Consider the following 19,197-nt stretch of genomic DNA (forward strand, 5'->3'; position numbering starts at 1 on the left):
TACCAAGCCAGACAAAGACATTACAAGAAAAGAAAAAACCCAAGCCAACATCTCATGAACATAGAGGCAAAACTCCTCAACAAATATTCCTAATCAAGTACTGTAGTATATAAAAAGGATAACACATCATGACCAGGATGAGCTTTCCCAGGAAAGCAATCCTGGCTCAACATTTGAAAACTGATCAGCATAATTTATAATATTAACACACTGAAGAACAGGGGTGCCTGGGTGGCTCAGTTGGTAAAGCATCTGCCTTCAGCTCAGGTCATGATCTCAGGGTCCTTGGATTGAGCCCCGAGTCAGGCTCCCTGCTCAGTGGGCAGTCTGCTTCTCCCCCTCCCTCTGCCACTCCCCCCTGTTTGTGCTCTCTCTCTCTCTCAAATAAACAAACTCTTAAAAAAAACCACAGACACTGAAGAAGAAAAGCCATCTGGTCATCTCAATAGATGTAGAAAAAGCACTTGACAAAACTAAACATCCATTCATGATTAAAATAAAAACTTTCAACAGTCTAGAAATAGAAGGGAATTTCCTGAACCCGATAGAGAACATCTATTTTAAAGACTTACAGCTGATGACATATGTAATAATGAAAGATGAAAGACTGAATGCTCCCCCCAAGATTGGGAACAACGCCTATGAGTCTTGAACTAGAAGTCCTAGCCAGTGCAACGAAGTAGGAAAAAGAAATAACAGGCATATGATTGGAAAGAAAGAAAAGTGTATATATTTTTTAAATGCCCAAAAAGCCATGAAAAAGCTTGTAAAACAAATGAGTGAGTGCATGCACATACTATCCAGCAATCCACTCTAGGTCTTTCCCCAGAGAAATGAAAGCGTATGTCTGTTCGTAGATCTGCACATGAAAGTGCATATGGCTCATTTGAAACAGCCCCAGACTGGAAACCACACAATGTCCACAAACAGATCCATGCAGTGCGCTAATCAGAGATGAAGGACAAACCACTGATACCGGAAACAACATGAGGGAGTCTCAGATTATACTAAGAGCCAGACGCAGTATCATTCCATCTGTGAGATGTTCTGGAAGAGACAAAAGAGGCCAGTGGGTGCTGGGGTTGGGGTGGGGACCATCTGGCTTATAAGGAGGTGCACAGAGATGTGGGGACCGTGGTGGTGGTGGTCACAGGGCTGGACACCGGTGCAGTAAGAGTGCACATTCTCCCTCTGTAGTCTGTGGGCCTGTGTCCATATTTCTTGAGAACCCATTCCCCAGACTGGAATTTCCAGGTCGAGTGTACACACACTTGAAGGCTTTTAAAATATACTTGTGAGAATGTGTACACATTTATACTCTGCCCAGTGACCCGGGCTCTGCCTGGAACCACTCAGGGCCTCCAGATCCTTGGCCTGGTGGAGAGGGGGTTAAATTTGTAGAGCTACTTAGGGGAACGGCTCAGCAATTCCTGATCAACATGAAAATGTTCCTGTCTGACAAACCAGTAATTCCATTCCCGGGAAAGTCCTAGACAAGCTCTAACACATGTATGTGCAGAATATTCCTAGCAGGTTTGCTTGGTTGTTTCTTGTTTTTGTTTTTGTTTTTGGTAGTAGTGACGATAACATTTACATGAGGTTTAAAGGCATGTTCCAAATCCGGTATTCGGCTTAGCAGTGGTGGATACACGGGGCACCCCATGTCCTCACATGCGTGTCTGCAATTAGCTCAGATGTAACACGTTAGCGGAGCCTGCTTCCTTCGAGCAGCTGGTCTTTGGTTCTTGAGCCACAAGTAATTGAAGGATGCCTGGTTCCTCTTCCAGGAACAAAACAGAGAGGACGGACCCACAGCCCAACAGCTCAGGCACCTGCTGGGGTAACTTCCTTCCCTGCCCACCTGAAGTCAACACCCAGGCCCCGGGCGGTCACTGTGGAAGGGCACACGTGTCTTGTGGCCTTTCCCCAAGAAGGGAGGTTTGTCCCTGGGACCTTGTGGGAGGCCCGGGGAGGAGCCCAGCGAGGGTACCATAGCTCTCTGGAGGAGAGATCGCAATGAGGGCAGTGTCTGTGCTCCTGGAAGGTGGGAAAAGAAGGCTCTTCAGAGCTCAGGGAGCCGGGGCCCTTCCATCCTGTCAGAACCTATCGCTTCACTTCAGCCTCTGCTGTTTGCAGGCCGTGTGCTGACTCGGCTCCCCCTCCCCATCCACTCCAGCCCCACAGCTGTGCCTTCCAACCTGCTGTCCCGGGGCTCGCTCTTCCCTTCCCTGGGCCCATCCCCACTTCAGTGGACCCCCTTCCAGCTGGGCCTCACCAGCTTAGGAGAGCCTTTGCTGGAACCTTCCCCAGCACCCCCCCGTCCCTACCTAATGCCCCCCAGGCTTCCTGGTGGTGGGTCCAGGGCTTCTACCAGCCCTCGGCCATGACCTCTGGCCCTGGCCTCACGTTGCTCTGGGCCTCGAGGCCAGGTCTCCTCTGCAGTTTGCTCTGCCGGCCCTCAGCTCCCTGCTCAGCCTGAATGCTACCTGCTGCAGCTGTCCAAGTTCTCACCCGGGGCCAGTCCTGGCACCTGAGGCCTGCCCCAGCCTTGGCCCTGCTGAGTGCAGCCTCAACCTGCAGCTTCCTGGCCATGTGTGCGGGAACGTCCCCTGTGCGCTGCCCCACCCTAATGCTTCCATCTCCAAACCCCAGCCTTCCCACGCTTGCCCTTCTCTTCCACTGCTTCAGGACTGCGCCCTCGCCTCCCTACCCGGCCTCCTGCCTCCAGTCTCACCTACACAGCTGACCTCCATCCACAGGAGCCATCCAAGGCTGTGCTCCACGGCGCCCAGACATCCTCCCCTTTAACGCCTGTGTCCCAGGACCTCTGCCCACCTGCAGGGGACCCTCCTTCCCGATGCACCACAGCTTGACCCTTGTACCCCTGACCACTGTCCCTCTTGGTGTCCCCCAGCCCCACGGCACCGTCCAGCGTGTGGAGCCGGAGGGAACCCATGGAGGCTTTCCTTATATTCAGTACTTGCATCTGGAGCTGCGGGGCCCAAGACAGGGCGGGGCCGGGGCTCCAGCTCCCAGGATTCCCTTTATTATTACTTAGTATTTCCTTCACAGAGTTGAGAAGTGCTTGTGGTTCCTGAAGAGGTTCTGGAGCCCCAGGCCTGGGCTCTGGGGGATTTGTGCATTTTAGTGGCGCTCGGGCACAATGTTTCCCCCTCGCAGCTGCTGACAAAAGCACCCTCCCTTTACCCTCACAGGAACACATGGGGAATGTGGGGGCTGGCGGTGAAAGGGCCCTCACCCCCCACTGGGGCCCTACCAGCACGGGCGCTGCCCAGACCCATCTCAGAGCTGGGGTCCACTTTTTGTCCCTCCACAAGTGTCTGTACCAGAGTCCCTATGTCCTCCGCCGGGACCAGAGCCCTCTTTCCTTGCCCCTGAGAGGAGACATGCAGAAGCTGTTGGCTGGACACCCCCTCCCATCCCCGAAGGCCAGTCCCCAAACAGGAGCCCACAGTGACCACGACCAGGAGACAGATGGTGCTTTGCAGCCCTGAGCAAAGAGGCGGAGTTTAAAAGGCATGGGCTTAGGAAGAGCAGGGTCCGGGGACTCCAGCCCCACTGGTGCCGGCTGGGGCAGCTGCAGCTTGCATCCCTGAGCCACTCAGCGAGGCCCGCGCACGGACAACCCACTTATACCCATACGGGGCACCTGCAGCTTGTGGGCTGGTTCACGCGAGCCTCCAATGAGCGCAACAATACCAGCCAACACCAGACAATGAGTGAATAGAAGAGGGAGGCCCTTCAAAACTGGGTGAGCCAGGCTGAGCGTAGAACTGTTTCTGTCCCAATTTTGACCAAACAGGCCAGATGTGTCAGATTATGAAAAATCGGGGTCTGTTTTCTGGGTTGAAAGTTCCAGAAATAGCTCCTTCCAATTAACCTCCGTGGCTGGTCCTTAAGGAGAGGGCGGCTGGGGGCAGGGCTCTGGTGGGCTCCAACAAGCTCGTCTCATCTTGAACATCCAGGGTCAGCCTGGCTCCAGGTGAGCATACTGGGGTCACTGCTCATGCACGGGGTTGGGGGGACAGCCATCCCCAGAGGGGCCCAGGGTCTCCATCTCTTCTCCTTCTGGACACAGTGGTCAAGCCTGCCCAGATGGGGACTCAGCTGCCCTTGGCCAAGATGATGGGAGCTGGGCCACGGTCAGCCTGAAAACAGGGTGTCATGTGAGGTGTTGCTGGGCCTGTGTGACACCCCATATGCTGCGGTCACCAGACTCTGGAGCGGGCAAGGGAGGCCAGGCCGTGATGCCTCCACCTCCCAGACCTGGCGCTGTGCCGGCCCTCATCCTCCTCCTCTCCCCAGCCCTGACCATCCTCTTGCCGGGCATCTCCCAACGTCGGCCCCCTGGGTCCCAGCCGTCTCTTTATTGAAAACTTGTCAGTTGGGGTTTTCTACCTGAATCCCATTTGCCCGCTTGTTACACCTAATGCAGAGGCAGGTCTCAAGGCTCTCTGTCCAGCACGGGTGCCCAGGTGCTCAGGAGTCCACAGGGTGTCAGGCACGAGGCTGGGGGAGTCCTGAAACCTCCCTGAGCCTGACTTAGCTTAAACCAGATTCGATACGGGGGTGTGATGAGGTCGGACCCCACCCGCAGGGGTGAAGGGGCAGTAAGTCCCTCAGGCTCGCCAGCCCCTTAAGGTCCAGGAGGGGATGCCCATAACAGAGAGCTGGGACGGAAGCCCTACCCCAGGCCTGGACAACCTGGGGGCGGGGTGGCTCCTGAAGCGACGAGCCCCAGGGCTGTGAGCTCCAGGTGGCATGGATGCTGCCCTGGGGATACCTGACAGATCACACAGGGCAAGCAGACTGGGGCCGCACTCAGCCCAGAAGCTGAGAACGTGCTGAGTTCTGCACCTCAGGGCTCCTAGGATACAAGGCCTAAGGAAAGCAGTGAGAGCTGGCCCTGGTCCCAAGGAACCTTCCAGAAGGGTGAGTGGCAGACGTCCTCCCTGGGCCTCTGCCCCTAATTGCTGTTCTCCCTGGCCGTGGACTGTCCTCCTGCCAGGCCTCGCCCCTCAGGTGCCCTCCCGCTAGAGTCTGTGACTCACCAGGTGCCCCAGGGTGAGCAGAGTCAGCCTGCCCTCACAGTACCCTCCTCAAGGGAGGGAGAGTAGCCAGCGCCCCAGCCCGCGAAGAGCCGAGTGGGTGATGTCCCCACCTCGCCAGTGTTCCACAGGGAACCTGGATCTGGAGGGCCGAGGATGGCAGGTGGGAGCTGGTGGGGAGGCCAGGGCACCCCAAGGGCACGGGTGAAGCAGGAGCCCCAGAACGCTCCACACACAGGAACTCCTAATCCTTAGGAGACCCAGAGCCAGCTCTGGGACAAGGGACAGAGGTGCAGGGGTCAACACAGAGCCATAGACTGGACATGCTTGGGACCCCAGGCCATGCCGCAGACCTGTCCACAGAGTCTGGGCCCCTCTGGTCAGGCTGCAGCCCCTACCTGTCTGTGAATCAAGGGCCGCAGAGATGCCACTGGAATTTCAGTCACACCATCAGGACTTGTGATGAGCTAGCTGTCCACTCCCAAGCCAGGACGGGCCAGGTGACTCCTGGAAAGCCTCTGGACTGGCTAAAACACTGCTGACCCTGGGATGAAGAGGCCTCTTGGGAAGACAGGCCACTGAAGACTCTGGACCAGTCACCTGCACACCCCTTCATCTGGGCTGAGGCACCACTGCCTTTGTTTGGGAACAGACCTGCCAAGTTGTGTTCAGAGGATCTGAACCTAAGCTATGCATAAGCACATGGAGGTAAGAAGAAGCTCCTGCCCATTATTTCCAGGCACAAAACGGGTGATGATTAATGAGGCAGCCAAGGTACTGGGCTCTGACAGCTCGTTAAAGGAGAGGCTGAGCTCTGCTGGATACACACACATCACCAGGAGCAACGAGCCACCGGCGGGCAGTGCACATCGGAGACAGGTCTGCAGGAGCTCCGTTCGCCCTGGGTTCCTGAAGACCCGTGATACGTCAGCGCCTGGATATGCAAGACAGGACTTGGGGAGAAGTCCTGTGGATCCCGCTCACCGCTGCGCCCTCAGAGTGCCAAGTTCAATGCTATGACAGATGTTTGCGGTGAGTGAGAACGGACCACAGGTCCCCCAGCTGAAGCATCAGGCAGGTCCTTGAGCTGCTGTCTGTGGGGGATGGAGACTCAGCACTGCTGGCCCTGCCCTGGAGAGGGCTCGGGAGCTGGGCAGGCATGAGGTCCTGTCCCCACGTGCTTAGAGGGACATGAGCCAGAGGGGGACAGTGGAAGGCCCCCAGGTCTTCTCCCCTCCAGTGTGAGGTGGGTCCGTGAGAGCACGCTGGTGTCCGCTGAGTCTGGTGAGTCCTCTCCAGCCCCCAGGGGCTTCAAGCTAGGTGGGAGCTCGGGGTCAAAGGTGAGGCGGGGCCAGACCAGGACCCGCCAGCAGCTGGGCACTTGGAGAGGTCTGCACGTTCTACCTTCTGTTCCATCAGCAGGTGTCCCCAAATGCCCCTGCACTGGGATTCCCAGCAGGGCCTTGGACTCACTTTCCACACCCAGCCGGCCACACTCTCAGATGTGCCTAGACATTACGTGTTCTTTTAAAATAGCTTTACTGATACATAATTCACATACCATACAATTTGCCCATTTAGAGGGAACAATTCAATGGTTTTTAGCATATTTACAGGGCTGTGCAACCATCAGGTTTCCATCACCCCAAGAGAGACCTGTGCCTTTCGCACACACACCCACCCCCCCCATCGCTGGCCCTGCCGCCCACCCCCCAGGCCTGCGCAAGCACAATCTACTTGGTCTTTGCACATTTCCTCGTTCTGGACTCCAGTGAGAACAGGCTCATGTGGCACGCCCCCTGTGGCTGGCATCCTTCACTTCACTTCCCAAATCAGTACTTTCTTCCTTTTTATGGCCTGATGAGATCCCACTGTATGGATTTACCAAATTGTATTTATCCATTAATCTGTTAGTGGACACTTGGGTTGTTTCCACCTTTTTTCGTATGCATAATGCATAGTGAGCGCTCCTGAGCAAGTGTTTGTGTGGGCATGTGTTCCCTTCTCTCGGTACAGACCCGAGAGTGGAGGCCCTGGGTCGTGTGGTGATACCATGTCTAGCTGTCTGAGGAGCTGCCAGGCTCTCTTCCCGAGTGGCCGGAAGATCTCAGGCCCACCATCTGCAGGCGAGGGTCCCACTTCCTCGTGGGAGGAACCTCCCAAGGCTTGCTGTGTTTTCACTCCAGCTATCCTGGGGTGAGTGGGAAACGCTATCTCTGGGTGGTTTAGATTTGCATCTCCCTGATGATTAATGACGTGCAGCATCATTCCATGGGTTTCTTGGCTATTTGTATATCTTTTTTAGAGAACTGTCTACTCCTTGCCCATCTTTTAATGGGGTTTTTAATTGTTGAGTTGTAGGAATTCTTTATATATTCTAGATACAAGTCCCTTATCAGATATATGATTTGAAAATATTTTCTCCCATCCTGCGGATTGTCTTTTACTTTCCAGATGGTGTCTGTATTAGTTTGCTAGAGCTCCCACAAGAAAGGGCCACAGACTGCGTGGCCTGAAAGAGAAATTTATTTTCTCAGGGTTGGTTTCTCCCGAGGCCTCTGTCTGGGTATCGACGCTCTTTCCCTCGTGTCCTCTGTGTGTGTCTGTGTCCTGAGACACCAGTCGCGTTGGATTAGAGCCACCCTCACGACCTCATTGTCCCTTCGTCACCTCTTTAAAGACCCTATGTCCAAATACAGTCCCCTTCTAAGTGTTGTGGGTTAGGGCTTGAACATACGGATTTTGAAGAGAAACAACTCAGACCCTACAGTGTCCTTTGAAGCACAGAAGTTTTAAATCGTGATTGAATTTATCTATCTTATCTTGCTTGCTCATGTTTTTGGTGTCATCTGTAAGAATGTTTTGCCAAATCCAAGGTCATCAAGATTCTGGGATCACTGCTTCCAGCCTGAAGAGCTTCCTTTGGAATTTTTTGCAGGGCAGCTATACTGGAAACAAATTCTTTCAGATTTTGTTTATCTGGGAAAGTATTTCACCTTCATGCTGGAATGATGGCTTTGCTGGAGACAGGATTCTTGATAGACATTTTTTCTGGTGGTTTGAGTATGTGCCCCCAGGGCATTCTGGCCTGCGCTGTTTCTGCTCGGGGTTACTTCTTGAGCGACGCCTGGCCTGTGGCATTCGGACCGTTCCCCGCCACCATGCACCTCTCAGTCTGCATTTATCCTGCTTGGAGGGCACGGCGCTCCCGGGATGTGCAGGTTGTTGTGCGTCAGCAGATTTGGTGAGTTTTCAGCCATTATCTCTTCGAACATGCTTTTCCTCCTCCCTCTCGCCTTTCCTCAGGCACTGCATTTCACAAACATGCCCCACATTCTGCTCAGACTCTGCTGGCCTCCCTTCCTCTCTTCTCGGCATGATCAGTCTATCGTCTAGTTCACCAGCTCCTTCTCCTGGCGGCTCACATCCACTGTGGAGCTGGCTCCTCCAGTGAATTTGTTATTGTTGACTTTTCAACTCCAGAAGGTCCATTTGGTCATTTTAAAACTTCTCTCATTATCAATAATCTCCATTTGATACAATGGCCTGCCATCACATTTTCCATTTCTTTGATCTTCCTTTGGTCTGTGAACACATTTATAATGGTGCTTTTCAAAACTCTGATATCTGGTCCTCTCAAATGTCATTTCTGTTGCCTGATTTTTTTCTGATGTATGGATCAAACGTTACTGTTTCTTTGCCTGCTCCAGGATTTTTTATTGGAAACTGGACATTTTAGATAATACAGCAACCCTGGATGATGTCCCCTCTTTTTTCAGGGCTTGCTACTGTTATCTGTTTTAGTGATTGGCTGGATCATTGTGGTGTAGTGTATTCTTGTTCCTCCACACGCATACACACACACACACACATACACGCACACACATACACAGATACATTCATGCATGCACACGCATGTATGTGCCCAGATACATGCATGCACAGATACATTCCTCACATATATGCACACACAGAGATCATACCTATGTGCATGCGCACCCAGATACATACATGCACACATACACGCAGAGATACACATATGTGCACATACACACACACATACACACACGGTGTTTAGCCCCTGATGCTGCCCCGCAGGGAGGCACAGCTTGGGTACGCCCATAATCACCCTGGAATGAACTCTCTTTCCATGAATCTCCTCCCGTTTTCCTTCACTACAACCTCCAGGGTTCTTGAGAACATCTTAGGGTTGAACTTCCCTGTACTGTTACACATGAAGTCAGTTCATTTGGCAAGAAATGAGGAGCTGTTCTAGGAGCCTGCTTCCCCCTGCCCCTCCCCAGGCAAAACCTCTGCACCAGGGCTCTGGAGTTGGGGATGGTGACAGTGCCTGACTTCTTTGGTGATTCCCCATTCTCTGAGCTGAGTTGGGGGGATGGAGGGCGGAGCAGCAGGCTGAGGTCGTCTGGCTTGCCTCCCCCGTGAGAGCCAGGGGCAAGGGTTAGGGGTTTTCTGAGCAGCATGAGGTAGAGCCTCCACCCCACAGCAGGAGTGGGGACTGGGCAGAAGAAGGTGCCCCTTTCTCAACCGCACTGTCCGGGGGGAGCTGGGGGCAGGGAGGCCTGTGTTCTGGAGTGGAGTCTCCTCGCTGAGCTGGGCTGGGGGTGGGGAGGGTATTTCTCTCGCCTTTTTAAATGAAGTTTTGTAGATTTTCTTGGATATATGTTCCGTTTGCTGTTTGCCCTTAGGCCTGTTTCCAGAGGCTTTAATGGTTGTTTTTAATGATTTTCACCAGTTGTGCTGGGGACCCCGTCAGCTGAGCTCCTTGGCTCCCGGGCAGGAAACCTAGCCTCTGGTGGGATCTTTTTGCAGGGAAACCGGGCCCCCAGCAGTCGTGCACGGGCAAGGGTTGGGGTGGGTCGGGAAGGGCAGCCCGAGCGTGACCCGCCCCCTCTGCTCCGCAGGGCGAGTGCTCCCCCAAGTGCCGCAGCCTCTTCGTGCTGGAGACGGTGTGCGTGGCCTGGTTCTCCTTCGAGTTCCTGCTGCGCTCGCTGCAGGCCGAGAGCAAGTGCGCCTTCCTGCGGACACCGCTCAACATCATCGACATCCTGGCCATCCTGCCCTTCTACGTGTCGCTGCTCGTGGGGCTGGCGGCTGGGGGCGCGGGCGCGGGCGCGGGCGGCGCGGCGCTGCTGGAGCGCGCGGGGCTGGCGCTGCGGCTGCTGCGGGCGCTGCGCGTGCTCTACGTGATGCGCCTGGCGCGCCACTCTCTCGGGCTGCGCTCGCTCGGCCTGACGGTGCGCCGCTGCGCGCGCGAGCTCGGCCTGCTGCTGCTCTTCCTGTGCGTGGCCATGGCGCTCTTCGCCCCGCTGGTGCACCTGGCCGAGCGCGAGCTGGGCGCGCGCCGCGACTTCTCCAGCGTGCCCGCCAGCTACTGGTGGGCCGTCATTTCCATGACCACCGTGGGTTACGGCGACATGGTGCCGCGCAGCCTGCCCGGGCAGGTGGTGGCGCTGAGCAGCATCCTCAGCGGCATCCTGCTCATGGCCTTCCCGGCCACGTCCATCTTCCACACCTTCTCGCGCTCCTACTCCGAGCTCAAGGCGCAGCAGCGGCGCGCCGCCAGCCCAGAGCCAGCCCTGCGCGAGGACAGCTCGCGCTCGGCCACGGCCACCGAGGACAGCCCACAGGGGCCTGTGGGCGCCGGCCAAGCCGGGGTCCCTTTTCCCGGGGATGGCCACGACCGTCGCCGGGCCCAAGAGGCCGCTCCTCGCGAGCTTCTTCAGGAATAGAAGCACGGTCCTCACCTCCCGCAGGCGACCTCGCGGGCCGGGCTCCCTCCCGGTACCCACGGCATGTCCCTCCAATCAAGCGCAGCCCGGACCGCAGCCTGACTGGGAGGTGGCAGTGGAAAGCGCCCCTGTGCTTCCAATCATTCCTGTCCCCTTTCCTCCGCACTTCCCTTTGGAGTTTGGACTCCCTAGCCCAGAAATTCCAAGCCTGTAGCAAATGCCACGAGGCCACACGTGTCCACGGGCCGCATCCTCCCGCTTCCCTGCTCTTCGGCCAGCGTAGTTCCTGGAGCGGCTGTGGGCGGTGGGGAGGCTGGGGGGGCTCCTGCTTCTGCAGCTCACCCACAGTGGGCGGCGCCCCATCAGGAGGGAGGCTTCTCTGCGCATTCCTGACAAGTGACGGAAGTGTGACATTAACACAGCCACCCAGTTCCTCTGGGGAGGGGGGCGGGTCCCAGCCCTGACCTCTGACCTCCCTCCCCCGCACTAGCTCCATGGGGGTCTTCGTGGCCCCCTGAAGTCGTCTGGCTTGCCTCCCCCGTGAGAGCCAGGGGCAAGGGCGAATTCGCCCCTGAAAATGCCTCTGCAAAGCTCAAGGTCTGCATGTTTCCCTGCGCTCTCTGCTGGCCTTGGACACCTTTACCCTCTGGGTTCTCCAAGAGGAGGTGGGGGAAGGGGCCCTGGTGTGCAGCTGCTGGGAGCCTGTCTTCACCAAGGCATGAAGGAATGGGACTTTACAAATCACGTTACTCTGTCCCTTTTCATTTTAATGAGCGGAGCCATGACACTGCAGACGCTGCTGCCCCAGGGCCCGCAGGAGGCGCACCTGGACCACCCCAGAGAGCCCCCCAGACACCTGGCACCCCCCGCCCCCCGCTGCCATCCATCACGGCTTTTGGCAGGGCCCCTGGCGCGAGGCCAGAGCCGGGAGAGGCTGGGGTGGGGGCTAGGGTGGGGCCCTTGCTCAGAGGACATTTCCTAGGGTGCTACTGCTACCAATAAACAGTGTGCCTCTCCTGCCTCTCCACCGAGTTCCTCGGGGCAGCACCAGCGTCCTCACCAGGCACAGGGGCGTCCAGGCCAAGGAGGAGTTTCCAGCGCTCACGGGGAGCCGGTATGTGTAGACAGTGGGGCACCGCTACCTGGACAAAGCCCTTGCACGCAAAGCCCAGTTGTACCCCTCCAAGTCCCACAGCAGAGCCGGGGTCCCAAATCTGCAACCGCACTGCACCCCGCAGGGCAGGGCTAGGTGTTCTCAGGGAACCAGGCTGCAAAGAACCCAGGGCTGAAGCTGTCAGGATTTACACAATGAGCCCCAGTTCTGCAGGGGTGGGGCAGGCTGGACTGCCTTGACAACAGACTCAGTTTCCCTCTTCCTCCTCCTCACACCCAGCCACAATTTGCATGCACAGAAGTACCTGGGTTCCAGCTCCTGGGTCAGTGTCAAGTGGACAAGGGCAGTGGGGTGCAGGGAAGCTGAAATAATGGTCTTACCGGCAACCAAGAAAACATTCTGGGATCAGAATGAGCTGAGTGTCCCCAAACCACAGGGAGGCGAAGACTCTCCCACGTCTGACCTTGCACGGCTGCTCGAACCAGCTCTCTGAGGCAGAAAGGGTCCCCTTGTATCAGACAGAGACACGGTCATTCCACCATGGACCAGGCCAGATTCAGCACCTGGCCTGGCATGCTCCACTTGCAGCTTCTCCCTACAGGGCCCTGGTTCCTGCACCACCTGGGGCTGGGTCCCCCTCTCCTTCCCTCCTGGGCCCACATACCTCAAGCCAGGGCCAGCAGAGGTCTGCCAGGAGAAAGGACAGGGGAACTGGGGACTAGGGGACCCACCTGAGTGCTGGCTCTGGGCAGACTGGACCCTAAGGTTTAGCCCTGCCTCCTCCTGATTGCCACATCCGCTGACACCCCCCACAGGGCGGGGCCTGGGGACATAGAAACACACCAAGGGTGACTGCGCTTGCTCAGGAGCGGGTGACACAGCTGCTGGCTGGTCCCAGGGGATTCCCACCCATGGAGGCCACACTCAGGGCATCTACCCTCTGCTCATCGGGCACGGCTGATGACGCCAGGGGCAAACTGCTTTCTCCTGTGCAGTGGGGCTCGCTGACCATCACCATGAAGACCTCCAGAAATAACCCAAGTTGTCCCTCCAAGGTCAGTGGTAGAGGATGACCTGAGGGATCTGGCCCCTACCCCCTCCTCACTGTGGGCTGCAGCGGTTCTACCCGGAACCCCTCGAAGACCAAGAGAGCCCTTGAAGCACCAGAGGTCACGGGGAGGGGGACCTGTCAACCGTCTGAGAAGTGGGGTGTGCAGTGGGAGGGAAGCCACACATCTCCCACCGAGCAAGGAGACCAGCCAGCCCTGAGCTTTCCTGTCCCTTCTCTGGTGCCTACCCCGCCCACCCTCAGCCTCCGTAGCTGCCCCTGCACACAGGCCATGGTCCCTCGTGCGGGACTCTGGGCAGGCCCCCGCTGGCCGTGGCCTCCATGTTCCCGTCTGGGTCAGGGGACCAGGAACTCACCAAGGTCCCCACAACCTGCTGCCTCACACACTGACAAAATCTACTGAACGCACCTACTGTGGGACAGAATCGTGGGATTCTTATGTGTGATGCTGACATCACTGAGTCTGCTTAAAATGCACAAAGGCAGTGCAGGGAGGGCAGGAGACAGCCTTACAAACCCCAATTGTGCTGAGAGCTCTGTTCTGGCTCCGGAAGGATCACTGACTTGGGACGTAGGCTCTAATACCAGGTTATGATCACTCTCAGCCAGCCCGAGGCCTCTGGTTACCTGAAACCATTGTGAGCACTGGGGGGTGGGGTATGATTTGGGTCTGTGACATTCCAGGAAGCACCGGACACCCCTTGCCCTCAGGGCCACTTTCTGAGCATGCAACCACCCTCAGACTGACCGCGCACCCCCTGCCCTCCACCCACCCTGGCTGACCCGTGTGTGCTTCCAGGGGACCTGGGGAACCGCTCAGACTGAGCACGGTGGCCCCAGGACTGAACATGCCCCAACATCAACACTGGGAGTCTGAAACCCTCCCCGACGCTTGCTGCCGAAAAAATTCCTATACTCATTTAAGGGGAAAACACGTCCCACCCCTACACACACACACACACAATTTCTTCTTGGCCAGCTGGAGACTGGGCCAGCACAGGCAGCCCAGCTTCATTCACAGCCTTCCACCTGCTCCAAGTTCTTGGAGGCTCATCGGAGTGAGCTGCACTTTGCCACTCACCCTAGCCGCCGGAGCAGTCTCGCCACGTTGTTCCCATTTCCAAGAGCTATTCTGTTGAGAGAAGAGCTGGAACAACTTACAGGAGATCGAAGGTCGCAAAGAGCGACCTTCGCCTACTTTTTTGATTAGAAGTCCACTTCTTGTGGGGCTCGTGAGAGCCTGTGGCCTCCCACTGACAGAACTCAGGGCACAGCGCTCTCCTGGCAAGCGGGACACGGGCCCCGGCTCCTTCTGCTCCATCTCCGAACGGCAGCCCCACAGACTCCCCACACCACCTCTCCGGTCTTTAGTGGAGCCACAGGTAGGTCTTCAAGAACGGAGATGGGCTCACAGAAAAAGACACCTTTGTATATTTTACTCTTCATTTCACTGTTGGAATTTTTACTGAATGCATAATTTAATTAAAAGTTAATTTTAATCAAGAGATTACCAGAAGGAATATAAAAATTTACCCCCAAAGCCGGACAAGGGTCCAGGCTGGGGATGCTGGCTGCCTGAGAGGACCACAGTGGTGTCACCAGCTTGGACCCGCTCTGGACCAGACTCGCTCTTGGACTTGGGGCCAGTGCTGGGCGGGGGGGGGGGGGGGGGGGGGGGGGGGTGACTTATCCAAAAATTCAAAATATCACTTCCATGTATTTTCACCGTATCCTTTTGATATTTTTGATATCTTGCCCCCAAATGTAAACTGTGTCCATGATAAAATAATTGCTCAGTACACACAACTCCATCCCTACTTGCTCAACAGACCTGTCCATTTTCCTTGAAACACTTCTCTTGGCCTTTCTTTAAACAGGATGCCTCTCACCCTTTCCAGACATTCAGTGGTCAGGGCCCTCCCCTGGCCTGGCCCTGTTGGTCTGTTTGGGGGGCTGGTCTGTCCTGGGGGGGCTGGCCTGTCCTGCGGACGGGTCTGTCCTGGGGGCTGGTCTGTCCAGGGGCTGTTCTGTCTGGAGCGGGAGGCCTAGTCTGTCTGAGGGGGCTAGTCTGTCCTGGGGGCTGTTCTATCCAGGGGGGCTGGTCTGTCCTGGGAGGGGGGGGTTTCTTGTCCTTCTGGGGGCACAGGTCTGTCCGGGGGGGGGAAGGGGAATGTGCCCTGAGAGAGCAGCCTGGGTGTCACAGGGGCAGAGCTGGACCCCAAGGAGAGGGTGCCCACCCTTCCCTGAAGACCCCACGGCGAAGGAAGGACGGGGACCCATGCTCCATGTCCTGGGCCCCCACTCCGACCCATTCACGAGGCCACACTGGATCACGAGAGTTTATTGAATTAAAGTCAGCGTCCTGACAACTGAGTGCCCCCTCACACTGGGCACATGCCTCACTGCTGCAGTCGGAGACGCTTTAATCTGTAGTCATTTACTGCTACAGACACCCCGCCTCGTGTTTAAAAAATAAACATTGCCAAAGCATCTTACAGCCCAAACTAAGCAGATCCTCACTCAAACATTCAGGATTTTTTGAGGAAAACTCAGGAGGAGGAAACAGCTCTGAAGAGCAGACACCACTAGAGCTTTGGCACGGCCCGTGCGAACCCGCCCCAGAGCTGCCCCTCCGCCCCGCAGAGGGAAAGCCACACGGAAGCTGCAAAAACCCTCAAGACGCTGGGGGCCTGGGAGCTTGCCCAGGGCTGCTGGGCATGGCTGAGATGCTCCTGTAAAACAGACGGGGAAAGATACAGGGTGACCAGAGATGCCCGTGCCTGGCCACAGCCCCCCACCTTGGAACATCACCCCAGACCTGAGAGGAGTGTGGGGACACCGGCCTCACGTGTCCCCTCTCCTGACTGGCAGGCCATCTCCCTGTCCTGGAAGATGGACGTCAAAAGCTGTATGCTGCAGGTGCATGCAATTCCCAGAATCCAGGGGGAACGCCCCGCAAGTGCGGCCATGCTCGGGGGATGGGTGCATCTGCCCAGACCTGGTCCCAGGCCCTGGCTTTCCTGGGAGCACACAGGGACAACCCCACCACACCCCTAGGACTCGTGGGGACCTCTAGACTCTGGTGCCAGCACCCCTGAGCTCACTCTGGCCAGGGCCCAGCCGGCACGGACACAGGCTTGCCCCCTCACTGCCAGTGGGGTCCACGCCAGCATCTCCCAGGAGGAGGCCAATGCAGAAATGAGGCATGGGGGCACACGGGACACCTCTGGGCCCCACGGCCAAGCTGAGGGCCGAGTCCTGAGTCTGTGAGGCGGCTGCACTGAAGGTGACCCGGACGAGGCCAACGCCAAGCACTTGTAATGTGCGTCCTCGTAGCTTCCTTTCCACGTGCACCAGGCGCATGCACAACCCCAACCACACCCTCTGTGCCCAGGCCCTGTCCTGAGTCCCCCTCGCGTACATGCTGTCACCAGGGTACCCACGTTTGGGCCGTTCTGAGACCAGGCTCTGTGCGCCAGGACCACGGGTTCTCCGGGTGCTACTGTTCACTCCTGCTCCCCAACCCCACCCATGCCGAGGGGCGCCGAGAGCCGGGCTGCAGGCCCCGGGGGCCCCTGCACGCTGACACCCGGAGAGGGCTTCCTGGTGCCCTCCAGCCCGTGGGAGCCCTAAGTCTGTCTTTTCCTGGGTCTGTGAGCATATTCCAAGTTCCAGACAGGTGTTTTTTGAGAGGAAGGAAGGGAACACTTGCTTTTCCATCACCTGAAAAACAGCCGCCGCCCAGCCCTGGGGTATAAAGCCCACCTGCACTCGTCCTCGGGGCATGAGCACAAACGGTGGCACCCAGGCCCCCCACCAGCCCATCCCAGACCCACAGAGGCTGATCAAGATCCCAACAGCCAGGACATCTCGTTGGGCCATGGTGCCTGCCTGCCCCAGACAGGGAGGACAGGTGGCCGGGCAGGGCCCACGGCGGGAGGCCACATGTCTGTGTCCTCCCTGCCACCTCAAAGGGCCTTGGCACTGGCAGGGTGCGCCACGTGGGGGGCTGGCTTCTGGGGGTGGCGGGCGAAGGCATAGGCCTGTCCCAGAATGGCCAGGTCCACCAGCACCTGCAGCAGGCCGCACACGGAGAACTGCAGGGGGGCGCCGTTTAGCAGGAAGTAGGCCGTCTTGAAGGTGTCACCACTGGTCCACATGAGCACCATCTTGATGCTGCGGAGACACAAGCCAGGGGTCAGGGGCCACCCAGGCCGCCACCTGTCCCCCCCCCATCCCTCCCGTCCTCACTGTGAGGCCACGACATGCACAGCCCCAGGGACAGGAAGGCCCTGCAGCTGTCCGGACGGGGAAGCCGACACAGTGGCAGGGCCCACGTGGCCTCACGAGTGTTCTGTCCCTCCTGGCTGCAGGCGTGTGTGCTGTGCCCCTCAGGAGACGTGCTGTGGCCTCAGACAGGAGAGGGAAGACCACCCCTCCCCACACGGCATCCCAGGGCCCACCAGGAAGGCGAGGACTGCCGGAGAACACCACTAGGCCACGGGGACGGGCAGCCTGGGCGGGAGGGGAGGTCCTCTCACCCAGAGCTTTCCCACCTGGCTGGGGAGCCCCCCGTCTGCACCCAGGGTGCCGAGGACAAAACCAGAGGCTGCCAGCAGAAGCAGAGCGAACCCCTGCTCTCGGGAACCCCTGCCTGGCCAGACCCCCCTCCCTCAAAAGATAACTGGAGGGCGATTCCATTTCTGGTCACCGATGCCAACCCCCCTTCAAACGTTTTGGATCAGTCCACAGGGGGGCAGGGATCCTCGTGGGTGATGAGGGAACTATCACTCACTGCCCACATCCCCCACACACGTCTCTGCGCACAGCTTCGCGTGCCCTGGCTTCCCAAGTCAAGGGCACAAACACCACTGTGTTTTCCTGCACAAGTATATTTAAATCAGACCCATTTCCATCAGCAGCCTGAACCTCTAACAGCTAATTAAACCAGACCACAGAGTTTGAGAGGGGGGCTGTTGCCAGGTGGCAGGAAGGGGGGGTGAAGATCCCCAAGCAGACAGGATGCACATCAGAGCTGCCAACACCAGGCCAAGGGCCAGGCAGGCACTGAGCTCCTGGAGAGAGAGAGCCCCTCCACCCTGGACAGCCCTCCACCCCTGGGCATTCTGACCACCTCTGAGCCCCAGGCCGGTTCTTATTCCTAAAACCCAGGGTGAGGAGCCCCGTCTCCCAGCCCGAGGACAGAGCTCTGCGTCCCCTCCTCTGCCCACTGAGAAGCCCAACCAGCCACACAGAATGCAGACGGGGAGGGGAAAGCCCTCCTGACCTTACACATACACGGCTGCTCGAGGCTCCTCTGGGATGGTCACTGGGAAAATGGCCAAGGCCTGGCACGCCCCAAGCAGCTTGTCTGCAGACAGACACTCTACATCCAAAAGAGCCCATGGACACATCATATTTGGCCTGTAATACTGGCTCACACTGTATTTCAAACTTTTTGTTTTGAGGGAGCTGATAACTAATTCTGCATTTTTAAAATCCACATTATATATAATAGATCCTCTTTTTCTGGCTGCTTTCAACATTTGACTTTGGTTTTTAGCAGACTGTGATGTGATACATGTTTGGGATTTGCTGCACTTCTCAAATCTGTAAAGTTTATTTAACATCAAATTTGGAAAGTTTTCAGACAGTCCCTCAACTATTTTTGTCTGCCCCACACCCCTTCTCTCCTCTAGACTCAGATGACATCAATGTTAGATTTTTTGGTACTTTCCCTAAGTCTATTTTTCCCCCTGGTTTTTCTCTGTTGTTGAGAATGTATTTTTATTGATCTGTCTTCAAGTTCACAGACTCATTCCCGGGCCATCTGCATTCCACTACTGAACTCACAAAGTACATTTTTATCTGGCTTACTGTGATTTTTAATTTAAAATGTTCTGTTTGGTTCTTTTTTATAGCTTCCATTTCTTTGCGGAGATGTCCCATTTTCCATTCATTTCAAGAGTGTTTGCTCTTCTCTCTGGACCAGTTTCCCAGTGACCATTCCCAAGCCCGGGTCCGCTTGGTTGACTGTGTTGTCTACTGGTTGTCTTCTCCTTGGAAAGCTGTTGAGATGTTCCTGATGCTTCCTATGCTGAGTAATTTTGGTTTGTATCCTGGACATTTTTAACATTATATGATGAGACTCCAAGTCTTATTAAATCCTATGGAGAATGTCAGGTTTTCTGT

The 19,197-nt window shown here is 56.7% G+C and overlaps 2 protein-coding genes across 6 annotated transcripts in view; one reads left to right on the forward strand and one right to left on the reverse strand.

Moving 5' to 3' along the window:
• The window catches only part of KCNG2 (potassium voltage-gated channel modifier subfamily G member 2), a 76,957-nt gene extending 61,923 nt beyond the window's left edge, over positions 1 to 15,034 (forward strand). For all 3 annotated transcript variants that reach the window (XM_027600804.2, XM_027600805.2, XM_027600803.2), the window contains exon 4: positions 9,995 to 15,034. In XM_027600804.2, the coding sequence (XP_027456605.1) occupies positions 9,995 to 10,822 (828 nt within the window). In that variant the 3' untranslated portion in view covers positions 10,823 to 15,034. The remainder of the gene's footprint in view (positions 1 to 9,994) is intronic.
• Positions 15,035 to 16,944: 1,910 nt separating this feature from the next.
• SLC66A2 (solute carrier family 66 member 2) overlaps positions 16,945 to 19,197 on the reverse strand; it is a 53,784-nt gene continuing 51,531 nt past the window's right edge. The window contains exon 5 of one of the 3 annotated variants that reach the window (XM_027600813.2): positions 16,945 to 17,181. In XM_027600813.2, the coding sequence (XP_027456614.1) occupies positions 16,974 to 17,181 (208 nt within the window). In that variant the 3' untranslated portion in view covers positions 16,945 to 16,973. The remainder of the gene's footprint in view (positions 17,182 to 19,197) is intronic. The other 2 variants (XM_027600814.2, XM_027600815.2) reach the window with 2 other exon arrangements.

This window comes from Zalophus californianus, chromosome 14 (assembly GCF_009762305.2).
Source record: "Zalophus californianus isolate mZalCal1 chromosome 14, mZalCal1.pri.v2, whole genome shotgun sequence".
NCBI classification, from domain to species: domain Eukaryota; kingdom Metazoa; phylum Chordata; class Mammalia; order Carnivora; family Otariidae; genus Zalophus; species Zalophus californianus.